Source organism: Urocitellus parryii, chromosome 7, assembly GCF_045843805.1.
Source record: "Urocitellus parryii isolate mUroPar1 chromosome 7, mUroPar1.hap1, whole genome shotgun sequence".
NCBI lineage: Eukaryota > Metazoa > Chordata > Mammalia > Rodentia > Sciuridae > Urocitellus > Urocitellus parryii.
Genome location: NC_135537.1, coordinates 173055314 through 173076956, shown reverse-complemented (window position 1 = coordinate 173076956; position 21643 = coordinate 173055314). Strand labels below are relative to the sequence as shown.

General features: G+C 38.4%; 1 protein-coding gene across 3 annotated transcripts in view; it reads left to right on the top strand.

Annotated features, from left to right (window-relative positions):
- Positions 1–20824, top strand: part of Abca9 (ATP binding cassette subfamily A member 9) — a 59991-nt gene extending 39167 nt beyond the window's left edge. For all 3 annotated transcript variants that reach the window (XM_026381482.2, XM_077801385.1, XM_026381481.2), the window contains 16 exons: positions 2106–2279; positions 2464–2577; positions 7355–7474; positions 8154–8222; positions 8632–8723; positions 9311–9431; positions 10190–10307; positions 11081–11172; positions 14035–14195; positions 14953–15028; positions 15102–15196; positions 16254–16373; positions 16562–16702; positions 17595–17674; positions 19798–19853; positions 19968–20824. In XM_026381482.2, coding sequence (XP_026237267.2) covers positions 2106–2279; positions 2464–2577; positions 7355–7474; positions 8154–8222; positions 8632–8723; positions 9311–9431; positions 10190–10307; positions 11081–11172; positions 14035–14195; positions 14953–15028; positions 15102–15196; positions 16254–16373; positions 16562–16702; positions 17595–17674; positions 19798–19853; positions 19968–20066 — 1728 coding nt within the window. In that variant the 3' untranslated portion in view covers positions 20067–20824. The remainder of the gene's footprint in view (positions 1–2105; positions 2280–2463; positions 2578–7354; positions 7475–8153; positions 8223–8631; positions 8724–9310; positions 9432–10189; positions 10308–11080; positions 11173–14034; positions 14196–14952; positions 15029–15101; positions 15197–16253; positions 16374–16561; positions 16703–17594; positions 17675–19797; positions 19854–19967) is intronic.
- Positions 20825–21643: the final 819 nt, after the last annotated feature.

Genomic DNA, 21643 nt, shown 5'->3' with positions numbered 1-21643 from the left:
CCCCACTAGGAATAACCATCATCAAAGCAGAAATATTTTTCTCTAAATCCTCTATTGTTGCTCATCTCTGTAAATAATGGATTACTTTTCTTTCTCTTACTCTTGCCTGAAATCTAGGAGCTATTCATGCTAGGGTTGCCAGATTTAGCAAATGAAATTATAGTTACCCAGCTGAATTTCAAAATCAGATAAATGATGAATAATTTCTTATTATACATATGTTCCAAATATTGCATGGGACATACTTATACTCAAAATTTTATTTATTTAAAATTTAATGGACAACCCCAGGACACTGACACCTCTCCCTCCAACCCCAATCTCTTTCCTTCATAGCCAGTCAATCATATTACTTTCAAAAATATATCTGGAATCTGTGTTTTTCTCCATCTCTTTGAAGCCCTAGTCAAATCGACCACCATTATCTTCGGCATAAATACAACTGCCTCCATATCATAATATTCTTCTCCTTCTCCATTTCCTGTGCAGCGTGACAATACTTCCTTAGAAACACAAGCTGATGTAAGTTAATTTCCTGCCTGGGATCCCATCAGTGGATTCTTACTATACTAAGGAGCAACAATATAATCCTTGCCCTTCTGTACAGCCATAGTGATCTGGACCCAAGTATATCTACCTATTCCAACCTGATACCACTATTGCTTTGCTAACTGTGCTCCAGCCATGCCCCAAGGTCAACCTTTGCCCATGGCAGGGCCTTCTCTCTGCCTGAAGTGCTTCCAACTTGTCACCTAGGTAGCACTATGTAACGTCCAGATGGCACTCATATATCACTTCACAAGGGAACCCTCTCTGACTTTACTCCATATTTTATCTTAATACCTATACATTTTTAGCTATGTAACTATTGCTATACCAATTTGCTATTGTCTTTATTGCCCTTTTGCCTGTAACTTAAACTCCACAAGAGCCTCATGACCAAGACAAAGCCAGCCACATGGTACAAACCCTGTAAATATATATTAAACGAATTAATGAATAGGAAACAACAGCTTTCCGATAATATCCTCTCACTCTCATACTCTCATTTGATTTCCTGTCTCTTCCTTTCAAATATTTCCCAGAATATTTACTTGTGTTCCATTTTTTCCTAATAAATTTCATTATACAGACTCAATTTTAGATTTAAAGTTTCAATCATTTTTATGCTTTACTTTTTAAATAGTCCAAATGACATTTTTTAAGACTCATGTTATGAACAATCACTATAACCATGTGACTGGCAATGGGTCACAGTATCAAAATTCACTCACTAGTTTTTACAGTGTAATAATGAAAAATATGGTTTACTTAAAGACCATGAGTACAGTGTTTTAAAGGAAGTCTTGATCATGCCAACCTAAGGAGTCTTTTTTAAATGAAATTAACTACTTAGATGACTATTTCTTAGACTGCAAATAAAGTGCCAATTATAAACGCATTGTTTATATTCAGAATACATCTTAAGAATCTTATGGGCAATCTTACCCACTTCTGTTGAACCTTTGTGCAATTTGCAAATCTTCATATCAAAGGAAAAAGTAGCTTTGGAGAGAAAGGAAGAGTCAACTTCTCACTGAGGCAAGGCTCACTTCTTGATGGATGGTCAGCCTCTTGTGTTGGTGCCTGTTTCCTTTGGACTCTGAAATCATAATGTGGCTGGTGGTATTATATGAATTATATAATAGAAGCATGAGCCATTTGCAAACCAGAATAATAATTATCAAAACAATATAGCAAATATGAATTATTTTGTGACTATATGTTTACAATTTATCTAGTCTCTAGGGAAGAATAGAAGTACTTTGGATTAGACAAAGGGGAATGAAGGGAAGGGAGGAAGAATGGGAAAAGGAAAGACAGTAGAATGAATCGGACATTACTTTCCTATGTGCGTGTAAGAATACACAAGCAATATAATTCCACATCATGTACAACCATGGGAATGGGAAGTTATAATCCATATATATATATAAAATCCATCAAAATACACTCTACTGTCATGTATAACTAGTAAGAACAAATAAAAAAAATTAAAAGAAAAAACAATTTACCTAGTCTCAACTCTTCTGTATCTGTTGATGATTCTTCTGTTTCTTTACCAGAGAAAAGTTCATTCCCAGCTGTGGATTTCTGGCCTCTACCCTTCTGCTTACTGGTTTGGACAGGCACTGGTGGACATTCCCCTGTACTTCTTGATTCTCCTTATAATGCAAATAATGGATTATGTGTTTAGCTCAGAGGAGATTATAATTATAATTCAAAACTTATCAATTCAGGTAAGTGGCAAAAGTTAAGAAATAGTTTTTATTAGACTATTTTTCATGAATGCACTAATGTTATTGATTTTAAACCAAAGAACTTCAAATGGTCTATGCTACAGTTTTGGAAAGTTCAGAGATACATACTATTATTTTCCTAAATAGTATTTACCTTACCCAACCTAAATATTTCCATTTTCAGGTCCTGTGCAGTATTGGATATGTCTCCTCTCTTGTTTTCTTGACATATGTGATCTCATTTATTTTTCGAAATGGCAGAAAAAATAGTGGCCTTTGGTCATTTTTCTTCTTAATTGTAAGTATGCAAATACTGCCAATTGCTTTATTTTTAACCATTTTTACATAAATCCAGGAGTATATATTTTAATCTTTGTACTAACTAGAATGGCAAATAAATATTGCTCTCTATGAAATTTTAACTGCTCTAAGATAATTGGATATATATAGAATGTGCTGCATGTGAGTGTATAGACCATCTGTGAATGATGACTCACCCCAACGTGTTTCCAGAGCTCAAGACTCCTCTGAGCAAGATTTCTCACCCCTAATAGTTCAGTTGGTGTCATTGAATATTTGTAAGGAGGTTCAATGATCCTGATCTGAAATATAATCGACTCGTCAAGCCTATTTTTCATTGCCTTTTAATAGGTTATGTTATTACTTTAAAAAAAATCCACCCAGCAAATTGCTCATACCAAAAATCAGGAATAATCTTTATTTCCTCTCTGTCTTTTCCTGCATCCCATCCACATGCACATTGCCCAGCCTGTTCAGTGGGCGCCATCCTTCCCACTACGTCCATTGTCTAAGCTTTCCTCATGTCTCACCGAGAGTACTACAACCAGCCTGGAACTGCTCTGCTTCTACTCTTGCTTCCTGCGCATTATTCTCCACATATTAACAAACGTGGTCTTTTAAAAATAATTTTTAATTGAAGAGTGTATCTTACATTCAGAAAAGCACACGTATTTTAAGCACACAAAAATATTTAAAGTAAGTACTGCCATAAAACCACCAGACACATCGAGAAATAAAACATTACTAGGACCCTAGAAGACCTCATCCCCCATTCTAACTTTTTTCTTTATTTAAAAAAAATCATTATTCATAGTTTTAAATTCATACATTAGCCAGTTTCTGAACTTAATAAAAATGGAATCATGTAGAATGCACTAAGTATCTGCTCTTAATCCACAGTGTCTTTTAGAGTCGACCTGCTGATGATTATAATAATAGTTCATTTCTTCCCATGTTGTTGCATTCATGATGCTTATGCTTCAACTCGTTTATGCATTGTTGCTGTACATTCAAGTACTGTTAGAACCGTTTTGTACTGTTAGAACTAACACTGCCATTAATTTTCTTATATGTGTTTTTGTTCTCTTGTATCCATGTATTTTATTTTGAAATATAAACCTAGTAGTGGAATTATTAGATCTGCATTTACATGTTCAATTTTACTAGACCTGGACAAACAGCTTTTTGAAATGATTGTATTATCAGGAGGGTATGGAAAGTGCAGGGAATGATGTGTGGGATACTTCACATCATCAAATATTTGTCAATATTTGGAAGAAGCCAAAAAATAAAATACAATGAGTAAATACAAATTTTAGAATAAGAAAAAAAAGATAGTGATTTCTAGATTGGGTTAAAAAATAAAACACAGCTAGCTATATATTGCTTACAAAATACCCAAGTCATGGGCGATGACTAAACAGGCATTTATTTTTTAATAGAAGAACTTAGAGATAGATATACAAGTAATAGATATAGTAGAATTCAATATCAAAAGTCTTAAATAAGAAAAAAATGAACATATTTACAAAGTGGTAAAACCCATGAAGAAGATAAAAGACTCATATTTTGTTTAGCAAATAATAAAGAATGGCAAAGTACATATCAATTATCTCTAAAGACAGAAGTAGAATTTAGATCACTTGTTTCAGAACAGAAAGATCTGGTGGCAAAAAAAAAAAATGAGCCATTATATAGAGACTTAAACACTATACAAGTTGAAATTGATTAGATAAACAGACAAAGGATATCTTTGTTAGTAGAGACACATAAATAAAACTGGGGTGAAAAAGTGATGGCCAAGGAAAGGAACCACTGACTTAGAATGATTAACCCCACCTCCATCCTCTACAAACAATTCCAATGAGGGCAAGTTAGCTGATAAGATACTGGAAGGTGTCTCTAATTAATGAATTAGGGATACTGCTGAATTGAGAACCCAAGCAAAGGCAAATAATAATAATAATAACCCTTAGGAGAAGAACTCCTTACCTTGAGGAAGGTGAATGTTGGGACTTGCTAATTTATAAGTCTCTGAACTGAATTGGGGTAAGGCCCAAAGTCTAACAGTGTGCCCACTCCCTGAGGATGAGATGCACTGCCTACTGGTAAATGAAAACTGATGCAAAACACAGACATCACTCACAGAAGAAAGTACAAAAGCTGTGCAAGGCCCAACCTGAGCACATTGCATGCATCCATGCCCCCAGGCTTCAAAGATGTAGAAAGAAAGCAACACCCTTCATTAAATTATTGCTCAGAGGGAAAGATAAGTAGATGTTGGTGGAGAAAGAAAGGGTATTCAGAAGAAATCATAAATATTTTATAAAGATCTGGACCAAACATCAGTACAATTACAGAACTGTGAGTGAATTCTGAAAAAGGCTGACATCTAATTACAGATGGGGATGGAGATAATCCCCATGATTCAAAAACAATGACCAAAAAAAAAAAAAACCCTGAAAAATAGACACAAAGACAAAGCCAATACAACAAAAAAATAATTTATGTCTTTCATGTCATTAATATATTAGGTATATGTATGTATAACTTTTAATGAGATAATTATATCTACATATGAAGTTATAATAGAAGGAAATGCCCTCTAACATAAGAAAGAACTGATATGGATGATTGAATACTCATTAAGATATGAATCTTCAAAGTAAAGGCACCTCAAAAATAAAAGGAAACCAACCAGAAAAAAAAATTTAAAAATTGAGCTACCCCCAGAGTTTCCTCCCACAATTCTGTATGTCAGTTTTCATATCTTTGATGGGAAGTAAAGGATATTCCTCTTCTCCAAAATCAGATCTACCCAATTTATAGTTCTAGGAAAGATTTGACACATTCAAATAGGAACTCAAGGATTGAAGCTTCTAATAAGCTATTCTTTTTAAAAGAAGACCACACAAAAATCTGCACATAGATGTTATAGCAGCACTATTCAGTGTGGCCAAAATATGGAAGCAACCAAGGCATCCAAGATGGTGACTGGATACACTATGGTCCATCCAGAAAACTCTAAAAAAACATGGACTATCAAGCCATGAAAAGACATGAAGGAAACTTCAATGCATATCACTAGGTGAAAGAAGCCAATCTGAAACAACTGTCATGGAGGATTTTTAGGGCAGTGAAATTTTTGTATAATACTATAGTGGTGGATATGTGTCATTTATAATTTGTCCAAACCCACAGAATATACAAGAGTGAACCACAATGTAGAGTATTGACTCTGGGTTATAATGATGTGTCAGTGTAGATTCATCAGTTGTCCGCCCAGGTGGGAGATGTTGGTAATGGAGGAGGTACATATTGTCCGCCCAGGTGGGAGATGTTGGTAATGGAGGGGGTACCAAGCATTTGGGAAATCTCTATACCTCCCTCTCAATTCTTCTGTGTAGTTAAAACAGAATAAAAATAACCTATTAAATAAAGAAGAGAAAAAAACTACATAGGAATAAATAGTAATATAATAGATATAACAATTGAGGGTTAAAGTGAACCCAACCAAGGTATGTCAAAATATAAAATTCGGGAAAAGAAAAATTGATTAAAACACTGGCAAGGACCAATGACTCATTTAAATATGCATATGATTAAATAACTTTTGGAGGGATAATTAAAGCATGTTGAAATATTTAACTAGAAAAATTCATTAAGTTGAACAGTCCTTTCATTTTATAAAACAAGCATAGCTTTAATAAAATAAACCTAAGAAAGATAATATAAAAAAGGAAAACATTGATAAATTCTCTGGGAAAAAAATAAAGGACAGCTGTTTAAGTAAAAAGATAACAAACAAACCTAGAAGTAAATTTAAAAGAGTAATAGTAAAAAACAGCCAAGTATGACTGTTTTCAGAATGCAATGATAGTTCACTACCAGTAACCATCAAATTAAAAAGGAAAACATGAGTTAAGAAAACATCACATGATTTCTAAAAATGCTCAGTGAAAAGAAAATGTAAAAACAAGAGGGGCAGATTAATAAAACCAGGGCTAATATCATATCAAATGGTAAAATTATAAATTATTCATCTATATCAGCACTAGGTCAAGAACACCTGCAATAGTTAATTGTAGCATTCTGTGTGAGTGAGGTGTGACATGATATGCACTGGATCATGGCTTTTGGAGAACAGATTGTCAGGATCTTTTTGAAAAATATTTTTAGTAGTTGTTGAAATGTTTAAATGCACTTCAATTTTGATATGCAGTCATACTTTTTGGAATCTCTCCTTCAAGACTAAATGTGTCCATACAGAAGAATCTACGCAGACCATCACTAATTATTAGGACCAGAAAAGTTGAAAACAGCATGTTTTCCAAAGGCAAAATTGTGAACTCTTGTACATCTATTCAAAGAAATATTATGCCACTATGAAAATTAATATCTGGTATGCTTACACCTAAAAAGACATCGATGACTTATTTTGAAATGAAAAATAAATAAGTAAAAATGCAGTTAATATATAATAACTAACTCCTTTATCAAAATCTGAAGTTTAGCAAGAACCCCAGCTGATTTGTATGCCCATTGAGTTTGAGAAGCACTGTTTATCTCCTGGAAATTTCACACTCAGTCTAATAGATTTGTCACCTAATCTTATATCACACACACACAAAAAAAAAGAGCATAATGAAAAATACTGGCTTGGGAGTGAGATGGACATAGAAAACTATAATGAGCTACATGTCTAACCTCCTTGAAAACATCCTGTAATTCAGGTAATTAAGTTTTAGTGATGTTACCTTGTGCTTTTCTTTTAGGTCACTGTCTTCACCATAGTTGCTAATGATCTCAATGAATACGCATTCCTAGGGCTACTTTTCTCCACCATATTAGTGCCACCCTTCACTATGATTGGCTCTCTGCTAATTTATTCTGAGGTAAGTATTTCCAGTCATGTGCTAGGATCATCTTTAGGCCTTAAGCAATGGGCCCTGGATTCTAAACTAGGAAACAAAAAAGGACTGGAGGGAGATTATGGACAGTGGGGAAAAGTGGTCAATGGGTTGGAGGTTCATCAGCTCCAAGTTTCATAGTAAGGACCCTAGAGTAAGGAGACTGAAAAAGTAAAACTGGATGGTAGAGAGGCTAAAACTCATTTTGGATGGGTCCAGTTACGGAGAGTGGGCAACTAAGCACTTAGTGTTACATGTAAAAGCACCTCAGTCTACACGCAGGCACAGTCTGGCAGCCTGTAAGACATCTTGGGAGAAGGAGAACCACTATAATCAGAAGATGATTTTTCCTGCTGGGTGCAGTGTCACACACCTGTAATCCCAGTAGCTCAGGAGGCTGAGGCAAGAAGATCACAAGTTCAAAGCCAGTCTCAGCAAAAGTGAGGCACTAAGCAACTCAGTGAGACCCTGTCTCCAAATACAAAATAAGGCTGGGATGTGGCTCAGTGGCCAAGTGCCCCTGAGTTCAATCCCCAGTACCTCAAAATGACTTTTCCTCAGGTAGGATGGTGGCAAGGTCATTTAAGAGACATTACTTTATCTTAAGAGGAAGGAAATTCATGAACGATGGAAGGTTCATTTAGATATTCTCTTTGTTTTACAGATTTCCTTTGATTCTATGGATTCCTCAGAAGCTTCAGATTCTCCCGTGCTATTTCTGGCTTTGCTAATAGTAAGAAGACATTTCCTTCTCAACTGTCTAACACGGGGGACACAACCTTTGTGTGGTTTTGAGATTCTGAATTGCATAACTTTAAAAAGGTTTGGACATTTTAGGCAATGGAAGACACACACACACACACACACACACACACACACACACGTTTTCCAATCTGAACCACCATCATTACAATGACTACCTCATTCCAAGTGTGAAGCCCAAACTCTAAGCAGCACCCGTAGCACCTGTCATCAATGTCCTTTTAGTATATTTATGTTACGCTTTCTCTGAGTAACAGATTGTCTTTCAAACTTGTGAGAATGTTAATTTTATATCTGATCAAACTTCTTTGGTCAGTTGTAATAATGAAAATTCTTGTTTTATGATGAAGTTCACTTTGCTTGTCTTTCTCTTTCCCTAGCCTTACCTCCATTGTTTCATTTTCCTTTTTGTTCTTGGATGTCTGGAAAGGAACTTCAGGAGGAAATCAATGAGAAAGGACCCAGTGTTCAGGTGGAGAAAATTCAAATTATTATAATTCATGGCATGTTGCTGAGTTTGAGGATATAGTCGTAACAAACGTGAGGGCTTGTGTTGAATATTTGAAAATGAAATGGAAGCTAGTAATTGGAAAATCTTCAAATAGGAAACTATGGGGAAGGTCTTACCATGACTCAGGTGTGCCTTGAACACCTGAACTACCACACAGAAGGCCAATCGAGCCAATCTAACATTGGTGGTAGGGTAGAGAGTGACAAGATGACACACAGTTTCTAGGTTCCTTTTCTCCTACAGCCCTGCCTCAGAACCCATAGTTGGAGGATGTATACTATATTATTGTTTATGAAAAAGTCATTGCCAATGAGGAGAATTATACTTGGGTAAAAGCAAAGGCAGGATAAGGGTAGCATCACTTGATTCATTGATGGTACCTGGGCTGCTTGAAAGGCAAGTGGCAGAGAGGAGAAGAATAAAGATTGTGCTGTGCACACCTCGTTAATCTAGTCAAATAATTGATAGTAGGATAGAGGGGGTTCAGTATTTTTGCCACACGTAGTTTCAACTGGAAACCCATCGTTATCATGCTGTTTTGATTTTAGAATTTCTCCAAGAAGTGGTGATGTTTCACCAAACCCAGAAGATCCTGAAGGAGAAGATGAAGATGTTAAGATAGAAAGAACAAGAACAGCCAATGCTATGGCTATCCTGGATCTGCCCCAGGTAGAACCTACAAACCCATTCTTTACCAGATGATTTTGTCTGTCCAATAAAGAGAGCAATTGTCTAATCCTAATTTTTGAAAAGCACATGAGATTCTTTCATCCTTACTTGTGTAGTTTATGACTTCACTTCAATAGGTACATGGTGCTCACAAAGCTAGGAGAGCAGAGGAAACACAGATACAGACACACGCACACACAAACACAGACACACATACACACACACACACATACACAGAGGACAGAGAAATATGAACTTGTCAATTTATTTTTTAGGGTGATAGTTTTTTTGTTTTTTTTTTTTTTGTTTTGGGTACCAGGGATTGAACAACTCCAGGGCACTTAACAACTGAGACATATCCCTAGCCTCTTTTTACATTTTATTTTGAGACAAGTTCTCTCTAAATTGCTCAGGGCCTCACTAAATTGCTGAGACTGGCTGTGAACTTGAGATCCTCCTGCTTTGGCCTCCCCGGCTGCTGGGACTACAAGTGTGCATCACCACACCTGGCTAGGGTGATAGTTTTAATAAATACAGCTAAACGTTGCCAAGCCTAAGTAAGATTTTGTGAATTGCAAAAGCCCTTCCCCTGCAGGAAGTCAGCCTTGGGAGAGTTTGCTTGAAATGGCAGCTTGTAGCGGAAAGACTGGTTTGATGGATGGTTTTATAGAGAAGAAGGCTTGGTGGGAAGGTGTATGGAGCACTCTCTGGATTGAAGGTGAGGATAACGCCCTTTGGCTACTGGCCTGTCTTTTCAGAAACCAGTCATCATTGCCAGCTGTTTGCGGAAGGAATATGCAGGCAAAAAGAAAAACTGCTTTTCCAGACCGAAGAAAAAAATCGCCACAAGAAACGTCTCTTTCTGTGTTAAAAAAGGTTGGAAGCTACGGTTCTGTTGGAGTGTGATTTGGACCTCTGAAGACTAGATCTTTCTAAGGCGGGATGGGTGTTCAATCTGGGGGCAGCTCTTGCTGATCAGGAAATGTAGCCAAGGCATCTATTGGCTAAGGCTGCCCCTTCCTTCTTCAAGCCTCCCGTAGAGTTAGGACATGGTTTCTCCTCGCCTAGGAAGACAGTTTTGTCTGCTCCATTAAAAAAGAGAGACACAAACAGACAGAATAAGAGACAGTGTTTCTGTTAAAATGGATGGCTAGATTTTATTCTGATTTATTTTCAAATATGCCTTTTCTTTTTACTTATTTTTCTGATGCTGGGGATGGAACCCAGGGCCTTGCATATGCAGGCAAGTGCTCCACCACTGAGCTACACCCACAGCCTCCATACAGATTTTACAATGAAATAATTTCACAATGACCAGAACCCACTGAAGCATACTAGTGCATTCTTCTTGTCTAACAAATAGCGCATGTTATGGAAAATGTTCATTGAATGCAACCAACCTAAAATAAAAATGTGTCTCAAATTCCAGCTCAGCCTCTTACAAACTGCATGACCTTATGCAAGATATTTATGTTCTTTAAACCTCAGCTTCTTCCTCTGTAAAATGAGGCTAGTAATAACATCAGGGATGCATGTTTGTGAAGAATAAGTGAAATAATGTACATAGCACATTTCACCTAGTGCTTGCCAGTGGTATTTGCTTTTATCTTGTAATGACTGCATATTCTGAGTATACCTATTTCTTACAGGTGAAGTTATAGGGCTGCTAGGACACAATGGAGCTGGGAAAAGTACTACCATTAAGATGATAACTGGAGACACAACACCAACCGCAGGGCAGGTCAGTAAAACCCACAGAGAGATGGTCACTAACGCCGCCCAGATCAATGCTTTACAATGAAGATGATCACAATCTTAAAAATGCACAGATGACCCTTAATAAGTTAGTGGGATTTATGCATCAGATGAAAAGGATTAATTTAAAAATCCACTCTCTGATTCCAAAAATAGTTGTCAAAAAAGGCTGATGTTACCTATACTGTGCCCTTTGTTGAGTAAAACATTAATGGAAACATAGGTGTCTTGAGATCAGAGACCTTAACTTTGTTGACCTGTCTGTCCTAAGAACTTGTTCAGTTGAACTGTCTCATGAAGCATCGAATCAAAAACCACAGTCAGAATAATGACAAGTCCTGCTAAAGTGACTGCAGTTGCAAATCTTCATGTTTCATAATTCTTCTCTAGTTACGCTCTGTAATTATGGATGTGTGAGACTTGTGTAATAATAAAAGTCCATCAGCAAGGAGAACATCATAGGTCTTTACAGAGGGTCTCTGCGACAGAAACTTTCTTATTGTGACACATCCTGACCCAACAGCTGTAAAGATGTGGGAAGCTAAGCAGCAGGAGGTATTACTGTAGGTACATTGAAGTTCTTAAAGACAACAGGTTATTGGCAAAAGACCTAGGATTTATTACGACAATAATAATCAGAGGTAGGAAAAAATAATAATAATTGTCTAAACTCCAAAGCAAAAACCTGAGTAATATACTATTCCACTTGTCAAGGCCAAATGATGGACAGACAAAGGACCACCACTTTGGAGGGAAAATACTATTGACAGGAGGTTAAAGTCAGAGGGAATGTTGACAAAGGAATTTTGATTGGGGTGGTGACATGATGGGTTTCTTTCCCTTTCCACTCTTGCCTCACCCAGCTAACGCAGGTGAGGTCATGTCACTCTCTCTGTTACAATCTCCCACTTGGAACTGACCCAAAATCTTTACAGTGGCTGCAAAAGGCTCCACATGACTTGGGCTCCTTGTCACTGTCTTTCACAACCTTTACCCCTTGTTAGATTGACCCTCATTCACCTTCTTATTGTAGGATCTTTATGTTACTGAAATATCTTTCTTTGTCCCAATTCCAATCCAATAATGAGGACAAAGTTTGGAGGAAAACTTTTATTGTTTTGTTAGCAAAGGAGAAACACTGGGGACTCCTGTCCCAAGAGGCTAGGGTTCTAACCATCAGGAAACAGAGGGCTTTTAAACAGGTGATTCAAAGTGAATACTCCAGCTGTGCCCAGTTAGGGGTCAGAATTCTCTTGTAACCTTTAGAGATAGCTGTTTCTTAAATCTTCTGGTGCCTGTCCTAAAGTCTGGATTCCTTCATTCCTGGTGTGTGACCTCAAGGACAGGTAACTTGGCCTAGGATGGAGGGAAGATTAATCTTACTTTCCCCACGGTTAGGGAGGGAGATGGGAAGAAGATAAATAAAGAAAAAAAAAACAACTAAAAACATCAGTTTTAAAATAAACCAATGATGGAGCAGCAAGGGTCATGGTCAAAGCATGAATCAGGCCCTTGATGCATTTGGATTTGGTCTCCCTGGAGCCGGGGTACCCTGCCCTTCGCTCTTCATCTGCTTGGATATCTCCTTCTGGTCACTATAAAATCTACCTTTCCAAAAGGCCTACATTATTTGCAAAATTAAAACCTTCATAGTCTTTTTAAACACATTTATTTCCTTGAAATCGTGAAGCAGAACCTTTAATTAGTTCACTTACATGTTTACATCTTTATTTTTTTGTTTGTTTGCTTCTTTCTCTAGAACAAAAGCTCCATGAGGCAAAGTTACTTTATTTTCTCCTCTTTTGTACTGGGGAGAGATAATATAGCAACAAGTTCAAGGCTTGGATTCTGAAGATAGATCTAGTTCCAGGTTTACCTTCTGTGACCTTGTGCAAATCCATGCACATGTTGGTTTTCTCATATGTAAAACACATAACATATCTAGGGTTTCTGTAAGGATAACATAGTTCAAAATATATGAAATGCTTAGATTTGGCCCATAGCAAGCACTGAGTTCACATTAGCTATTATTGCACAGCCCAGGGAATAAGAAATGCTCTTATGGGCTTATTGGTTCTTATGGAGCAGACAATGTGAAGTTTTTTCACTTATTACTTAGCTCAGGATTTCTCAAACTTGAAACAAGTGATGTTTCAGACTGGATAATTTTTGTATGTAGTAGGATATTTAGCAGCATCTGTGGTCTCCACCCACTAAATGCCAGTATAACACTTTCCACGTCACAGACACACAAACTGTGGCCATCAAAACTGTCTCCAGACATTGCTAAATGGTTACTTGGGAGGCTGGTTACTTGGGAGGCTGAGTTGGGGTTCACAAGTTTGAGGCCAGCCCAGGCAGCTTAGCAAAAGCCTGTCCAAAATAATAAGCAGGGCTGGGGAGTATAACTCATGAGAGTGCCCTGGGTTCAGTCCCCAGTACCAAAAAAAAGTACCCTGGGGGAAGGTTTGCCCCTGACTGAGAACCACTGCCTCATTGTGAAATAGACCCTATGATTATAATTATTTATTACGACCGAAACAGAATCCTTAATAAGTATCTATTCTTTTGAGTATTTGGATCAACAAATGAAGTCAAGCAATGAACAACCCAATAAGAAACTTTGACTTCAATCCTGGCATTGGGGTTGGTAACAAAGTCTCTAACAAGGAGGAAGATTTGCTTTTTGAATTATTGAGTGTTTTATCACCGTTTTTTTTTTTCCTGAAGTGATTACATATTTACTCTTAGAGCCCGTGTATGTGAAGAGAAGGCCACTGGAGTACACACTCATGTGACAAACACACCCAATTTTGAATAATCTTTAAGAATGAACTTTTTTGTATAGGTGATTTTGAAAGGAAGCTGTGGAGGGGACGTTCCTGGGTTCCTGGGGTACTGTCCTCAGGAGAATGTGCTGTGGCCCAGCCTGACCGTGAGGGAACACCTGGAGGTGTATGCCGCTGTGAAGGGGCTGAAGAAAAGGGACGCCTCTGCCATCATTACACAGTATGTGGGGAGCCACACCCATTTGTCTATGGGGGGGGGGGGGTACACAAATCAGAGGAGGCACTTTCTAGCTACTGATCCCTTGCTCACAGGAGAAGATTTGGGCATCTAGAACCCCAGTTCACTATTATTTTCTCACCCGATGAGCCTGGAGAGAGAAAGTGTACTAATTATTGCTAATATAAAAAGAAATTATTGAAAATATAACTGTAACAACTATGAAGGACTCATATAGTATTAGTCAATTTTGTGCTACTATCACGAAATACCTGAGGCCAGCTACTTTTGAAGAAAGTTGCCCACAGTTTTAGAGGCTGGAAGTCTGGTATTGAGCAATCCCATTGGTTTGGCCTCTGGTGAGGGCCCAACAGCAGATGACATGGCAGGGATGTGTAGAAGATAGAGAGGTCACATGGCCTGACAGAAAACCAGAGGGAGCTGGGGATTCCAAAATCCCTTGTGAGGCCATGCCCCTAAAATGACCTAAAGACGGGCCACTAAGCCCCACCACTTAAAGGTCCATACTGCCTCTTAACATCACCACATTAGAAACCAAACTTCCACCACATTAACCATTTGGGGACAAATTATATGTATGCCATAGCACTATTCCAGGAGATTTCAAAGCTATTACCACTCTGATGACTATAATAGAGAAATTTTTAAAATTCCTCAACTACAAATTTCTCTACTACAGTGTTTTTTTCTGATTTGCTTGTTCTTGATTCCCATTGTTCATGCATTGTGTCTCCTTCAGGTTGGTGGATGTCTTCAAGCTGCAGGACCAGCTAAAGGGTCCTGTGAATACTTTGTCAGAGGGAATAAAGAGAAAGGTATGAGAAGGGCTTGGGGTAGCTCTGTGCACCCTGCCGACCAGTGCTGGATGGGCTCTCCCTCTTGTTCCAGCTGTGCTTTTTGCTGAGCATCCTGGGGAACCCATCAGTGGTGCTTCTGGATGAGCCATCTACTGGGATGGACCCTGAGGGGCAGCAACACATGTGGTAAGGCATGATCATGAGCAACTCCGTGTGGATTTACGGATCCTATAACAACCGACCTTCAAAGCAGTTCTCTTAGAAAATCTATTATCACGAGAAGCAAAATGAAGGGAAGAAATGTCTGATTTCATATTGCAATTATTAAGGAGAAAAAGATGCATTCATTTATATAATTTAGATTGTGGTTTAGACAGAACATAGAGGATGATATTGGGTAAAGAGTTGTTTGGAAAAATGCTGACTTTCAGGAGTATATATGAGAAGGCAGAGGGAAGAAGAACAAAAAGGGAGAACTTACTATAAAATATGTAATAATCAAAATATATATGCTGTAAATATAAATGTCCAATGCCCCAAACCAATGCCCTAAACCAATGCCTACTCTAATAATTTTATTTTTTTCTTAGGTCTTCTGGGTATGCACAATGCATACTTAATTGAATCGATCCTTTATGCATTTATTCATTATTTTTTGTTGGCAATGGACCTTTAATTTATTTATTTTTTATTTATATGAGGTGCTGAGAATTGAACCCAGTGCCTCACACCATGCTGGGCAAGTGCTCTACGACTGAGCCACAACCCCAGCCCACAATCTTTCTTCAACATAACCAAGACACAATTCTTAAAGGAGGATAAAAGAAACATTCCAGGTCCTCAATACGTTCTGTAATTATTTTTTGGAAATCTCTGAAGTCTGTCATTTTGTACCTTTACAGCATATATTGTGATACATATTTCATAGTAAGTTCCCCCTTTTTGTCTTTTTTCCCTCTACTCTCATACATACACCTGAAATTCAGCATTTTTCCAAACAACGTTTTACCCAGTATCCTCCTCTATGTTCTGTCTAAGCCACATTCTAAATTATAAGCTCTAATCAATAGATTGGTTATTTACATGCTTTTCATCCTTTCATGAATCCTGGTTTGGGTCTAGGCTGAATTCACTTCATGTTTCAATGTTCACTATGTGCCACAATGGAAATTAAAAAAAAAAAAAATTCCACAATACCTTGAGCATCTGCTTAAGATATCACTTTCCCTTGACCTAATTTTAGGCAGGCCATCCGGGCCACCTTTAGAAACTCAGAGCGGGGTGCCCTCCTGACCACCCATTACATGGCAGAGGCAGAGGCCGTGTGTGACCGCGTGGCCATCATGGTGTCCGGAAGGCTGAGGTGAGTACCCGTCTGGGCCCACACTCGACCCCCCAGTAACATACTCTGGTAGAAAGTCATTGCCAAAGTGAGGAGCTGGTGCATCTGCTCCCAGCTCTGTGTGGCCCTCCCCAGCCCTCAGAGGTAAAATAGCACCAGCAGTAGATTTCTCCCTTACCTTGCTTGACGTCATCCTCCCCAACCTCCAGGTGTATCGGTTCCATTCAGCACCTAAAAAGCAAATTTGGCAAAGATTACTTGCTGGAGATGAAGGTGAAGACCCCTGAGCATGTGGAGTCCCTCCATGCTGAGATCCTGAAGCTCTTCCCCCAGGCTGCAAGGCAGGAAAGGTAGACACGGGTGTTGTTTGTTTTATCTTGGCCTTTACAGAAAGAAATAGAGGCTTTATTTTTTTTTCCATACAAGGAATTCAACCTGGGGTGCTTAACCACTGAGCCACATCCCCAGCCCATTTTCAGTTTTTATTTTGAGACAGGGTCTTGCTAAGTTGCTCAGGGCCTCGCTATGTCATTCTTTCTTTCTTTCTTTTTTTTTTTTTTTTGGTAACTCTACAATAATTGTGTGTTAATTATGTTAATTACAGAAAGGCTCCTATTCCAAGGCTAGTAGAGGAGGAAAAACAAGACAACAAAGTGCTGATTTAGAGGTAGAATCTTGCAAAGGAATTAGCATTTGTGAGACCTCTATACTGCACCAGCTACTGATGTATACATTTACTTAGGTCATTTGAACAGCCCTTTCTAGAAACTAAAATAATCCTCTATTAAAGGAGATGCTCTGCGTAAATCGCATGGTTCAGTTTTGGGCCTCACTGAAAGCTCAGTGAATGGTGTCTTTTAGCTTTTGTGTTATTATTAGTAATGGTACTTGAGGCTTAGGTAGATTAAGTAATAATGATAGCTAGTGGTGAACGCTGGAGTTGAACCTGGTGCTTTTTATTTAAAAGTCCTTCTTTTTTCACTAAGAACCAGAAGAAGTAATCTTGCTTCTCCCTGATGGAGGCATAGATGCTGTGCATCTCTCCCTGTGCCTCCCAATTTCTTCTTAGTGGATTAACTTTTCATTGGTCAAAGAGAATTTATTCTCAGGTTGTCTCCAAGACCATACACTGTGTGTATTTAAACAAAATGTGGACAAAATTGTTTCTCTTTTTCAGACATGTACCCATTAAGATCCTGCCCTTGAAAACTTGCGCTCAGCGTCACTGTCTTGTCTTTGCAGGTTCTCCTCCCTCCTGGTCTATAAGTTGCCTGTTGAGGATGTGCAACCTTTGTCCCAGGCTTTCTTCAAATTGGAGATAGGCAAGTGACTGTGTAGAGATGAGACTCTGAGCAACAGAAAAAAGCCAAACCAGAAATAAAAAGATATGTATAACGAATTGTGGTATTACATGCTAAATAAATCACTGAGTCTTCTAATACAGTGGTTCTCAGCAGGGGGGTGATTTGGCAACATCTGGTGTTGCTTTTGGCTCTTATGAGTAGCAGTAAGATGGCAGGGAGCAACTGGTATCTAGAGGGCTGAAGCCAGAGAACTGATGAGCATCCACATTGCCTAGGGAAGTCCCTATGAGAAAGAATGATCTAACAAACATGCCATCAGGGCTCAGTTCCAGAAACCTTGCCCTCAGTGAACAAGGCTCTGGGGGAAAGAGACCATTGACATTCAGAGCTGCAACATCCACAGATTTATACAAGCAGAAAAATATCAATTTGTTTTTTTTTTATCTTGAGTGTTTTTAGATAGCATTAGAAAGTGATAAGAAGTTTCCTCTCTTTGCTCAGGTGGGCTAATCCATGACTCTTTTGGGGGGTCCCTGGTTTTTGGTATTGGCATACCACATTGATCTAACCTGGGCTTGTTTTTCACCATGTTAGTGTAAGAAACTTGATGAGCTATGAACTCTCCCCAGGCCTCCTCTTGAGCTGTGCTTTCTGGCTTGCTTCCTGACTTTATGAGAGGCCTCAGGCTTTCCAGCTTTTAAAGAGGGACTTCTCCTAGAGACAGCATTATAATTACCCAATAAGGTCTTCTTTTTCTCATCCTTTGTTTACTCTGTCTCTATGCTCTATATTTTATACTGACCACTTTGGCTTACAGGTCAGTCTTACATCATTCTTGTGGGAAGGATTCCCATTGTGGTCTTTGATCAACAGGAAACATTTATAATGGATCAGTAGCAGAAAGACTGATGTTCCAGGAAGGCTGTCTCCCAAGAATACGATACAGCTTATTCTTTAAGAGATTTCTAATGTTTTTGCTTTCAAAAAATATTCTCTCCTACCCCAAATTCCTTCCATTGTGCTTAATTTGCTGAGACTAAGATTTTTATGTGGGAAAACACACATCATTTTTTTAAAATCACAGTCCTATCCTATTGTGTGAAGATGACACAAAGTGCAAAATGTGGAGACATAAGCCAGCACTTTTTTTAATCCAGGTATCAATAGGCATCATTGCACTCTCAGCTGCAACACATTTATGGAGTGAGCTAGGCTGGGTACCATGCAGGAAAATGCATGCCCTGTGACAATTCTTCTTAGATTCATTCTTCCTAACCACCAGATCATATTTGAGTAATGCAAACTCCAACCAAACTCTAGGGTCATGTGCTTCTCCCCAGTCAGGCTTGCCTCCAATTTGGAGGTCTATAGCTGGGAAGATGGGATAGTCCGTGTTATCTCTCTTCTTACTCTGTTCTTGATTCATAAGCTGAAGTTTGGGCCCTCTCCAGAGTAGAGTGAAAGGGAAGAGGGAAGGGATAATCTGGAGCAAAGCTTGATTGGATCATCAGAGCTGTAACTATAACACCAGGGGCTCCTGTAAAGGAGTATAATAGCAAGAAACAGCAAAACCATGTTTAGGTTCACAGAGGTGGGCGGGGCGGGGAAGAGAACCTGGGAGTAGAGTCAGAGTCAGGTGGAATTTACCACCTTGGAGAGACAGTAACTTTCAATCAAGGGACACACTTAGTGTCAGGGAGGGAGTGAAAGCATAAATGCTATGACCTCCCCACTCCGTCCCTCTGGCTGGTCTTTCCTCTGCTAAGACCCACTGGGAGACATCTCTTAATATCAGCCTGTGATATTAAGGCAGAGAAGAATGAGGGGAGATACAGAGGGGCCCATGGAAGTTTTCAGCACAGAGGGAACTGTCTTTTAGCTAGCATGGGTATTCTGGAACTTTTTATATTGTCTTCCATTCTTGAGGTGACTCTGCCACAAACCTCTATGAAAATGGGACAGTATTTCCTTCCTATTATATGAGCATATGGTGCATATGCTTTTTCATACTCAACCCAAGAATATTTATTACCTTCTATTTTATATTTAAGATCTACTTGTATGTGCTTTGAAGACATGACTCAATAAAATTCCCTAAATAAAAAATATACGAACCTATAATATATTTTCATCTTCCACAGTCAAACAGAGCTTCAACCTGGAGGAGTACAGTCTCTCGCAGTCCACCCTGGAGCAGGTGGGTTGGCTTTAGTGGTTCCACATCATCCATGAATCTAAGTGTCTTGTATGTGCATACCCTTTGCGCAGGGTGACAACCCTCCCCTTTTATTTATGATTTTCTCCCTTTCAGGTTTTCCTGGAGCTCTCCAAGGAGCAGGAGCTGGATGACTTTGATAATGAACTTGATCTCTCAGTCAAGTGGAAACTTCTCCCACAGGAAGAGCCTTAAAGCTGCAAATAATTTGCTTCTTTTTTAGCTTGTGACTCGTTTTTAAGACAGTATTTTATAGCATTAATATGCCTTATCTCAGAATAGCACAAAATATTTTTGAAACTCATGCCATAACTTTTCTCAATAGTATTCTTTTCAATAGAGCAAGTGGGTAAATTCAGTGAGAGCAATGATACAGCCAAAGATTATCCAGACCACACAGCCACGGGACCAGCCAACAAGTCCCATTCCGCAGAGTACTAGGTTTACAAATGCATTTATGATAAGATTGTTGACACTTCTGAGGATGAGACAGAGATCGTTTAACTTTTCTTAAACTTCAACATATTGAATATTTTCTCATCTTTTTGATTAGGTAAAGTAGAACTTAAGATATAATATTGATTTTAGGGAAAAGGGAATCAATCAATTACCTAGCAGCACAGTATTTGCTTTTTGTAACTCGTTTTTTAACCTCTTTTTAATTCAGTGAGTCTCTTTTTCTGTCATTATTCAGACTTTAGATTACAGAGTAAATGTTTTGCCTGTGATGATTATAAAAGAAATTTGAAAACTGTCAAGACGTATGCTTGCAATAAGAATTTGAGGAGCATTTTTAAAACACGTTTTGTATTCTAATTTGAAACATTTCTAATTTTGTATTTTTTAATGATATAAGTATGTACTCTTAGCAAATTATTAAAGAGTCATAGGTCTTAATTTACTCTATCTTTATATGTTATGACTTATCAGGTGACCCTAAAGCACCTTAAAATCAACAGAATAAATCTGTAAAGTCTTTTTTAGGTGATTTTTCTTTGTTGTTACTACTTCACTACTATTAATGATGCTAGATAATTGAACATTTGAAGAAGGCTATGTGAAAGACCTTTTTTTTATTGCAATATTTCTTGTATCTTCTGGTTTATGGAATTACCATGGTGCCATTGACCTGTGAGAATACTCATATGAGTTGAGAGAAAGGGCCCTGGATTTCTTATTCTAAAAAAGGAGACATTAGTATGGGTTTTAGTGACCCACTTGACTTTTATGAGTTACAAAGTGGTTGAAATACATCAACACATTGAAGACTACATTTTTATTAGTACTAGAATTGCCGCAGTCTGGCTGGGCACAAATCACGAGCCACTGAAGCAAGAACAGACTTTATTTTTTTACTGCAAGAAAAAAACCTCACACACGCTCCTGGGGAATCCTCCCGAAAGCCACGAGGCTCCTGCAGGAACTCCCCGCCGGAAATATCTTCCCGGGAAATCCCTCCTCCTGCACTTCGCCAACCAATGGGAACTCCCGGGGAATCCCCGTGAGAACTAAAAATAGCGCGAGAACTCAAAAGTAGCGGCAGAGGCGGATATTAACGCCTTGCCTGTCAATCAATACTGTTGGCAAAATGCCAGGGGCCATACAGACTCGGCTGTGGCTCTCAGCATAGAATAATTGTCCCTTGCAATGAACCAAGGGCTCCAAACTGCAATTATCACTGAATTATAAGTAATAATACACTGTTCCCTAAACAATGCATCATTTTCTAAGACTTGGCTCAGTCACACTAATAACATTCTATTAGACTCAGG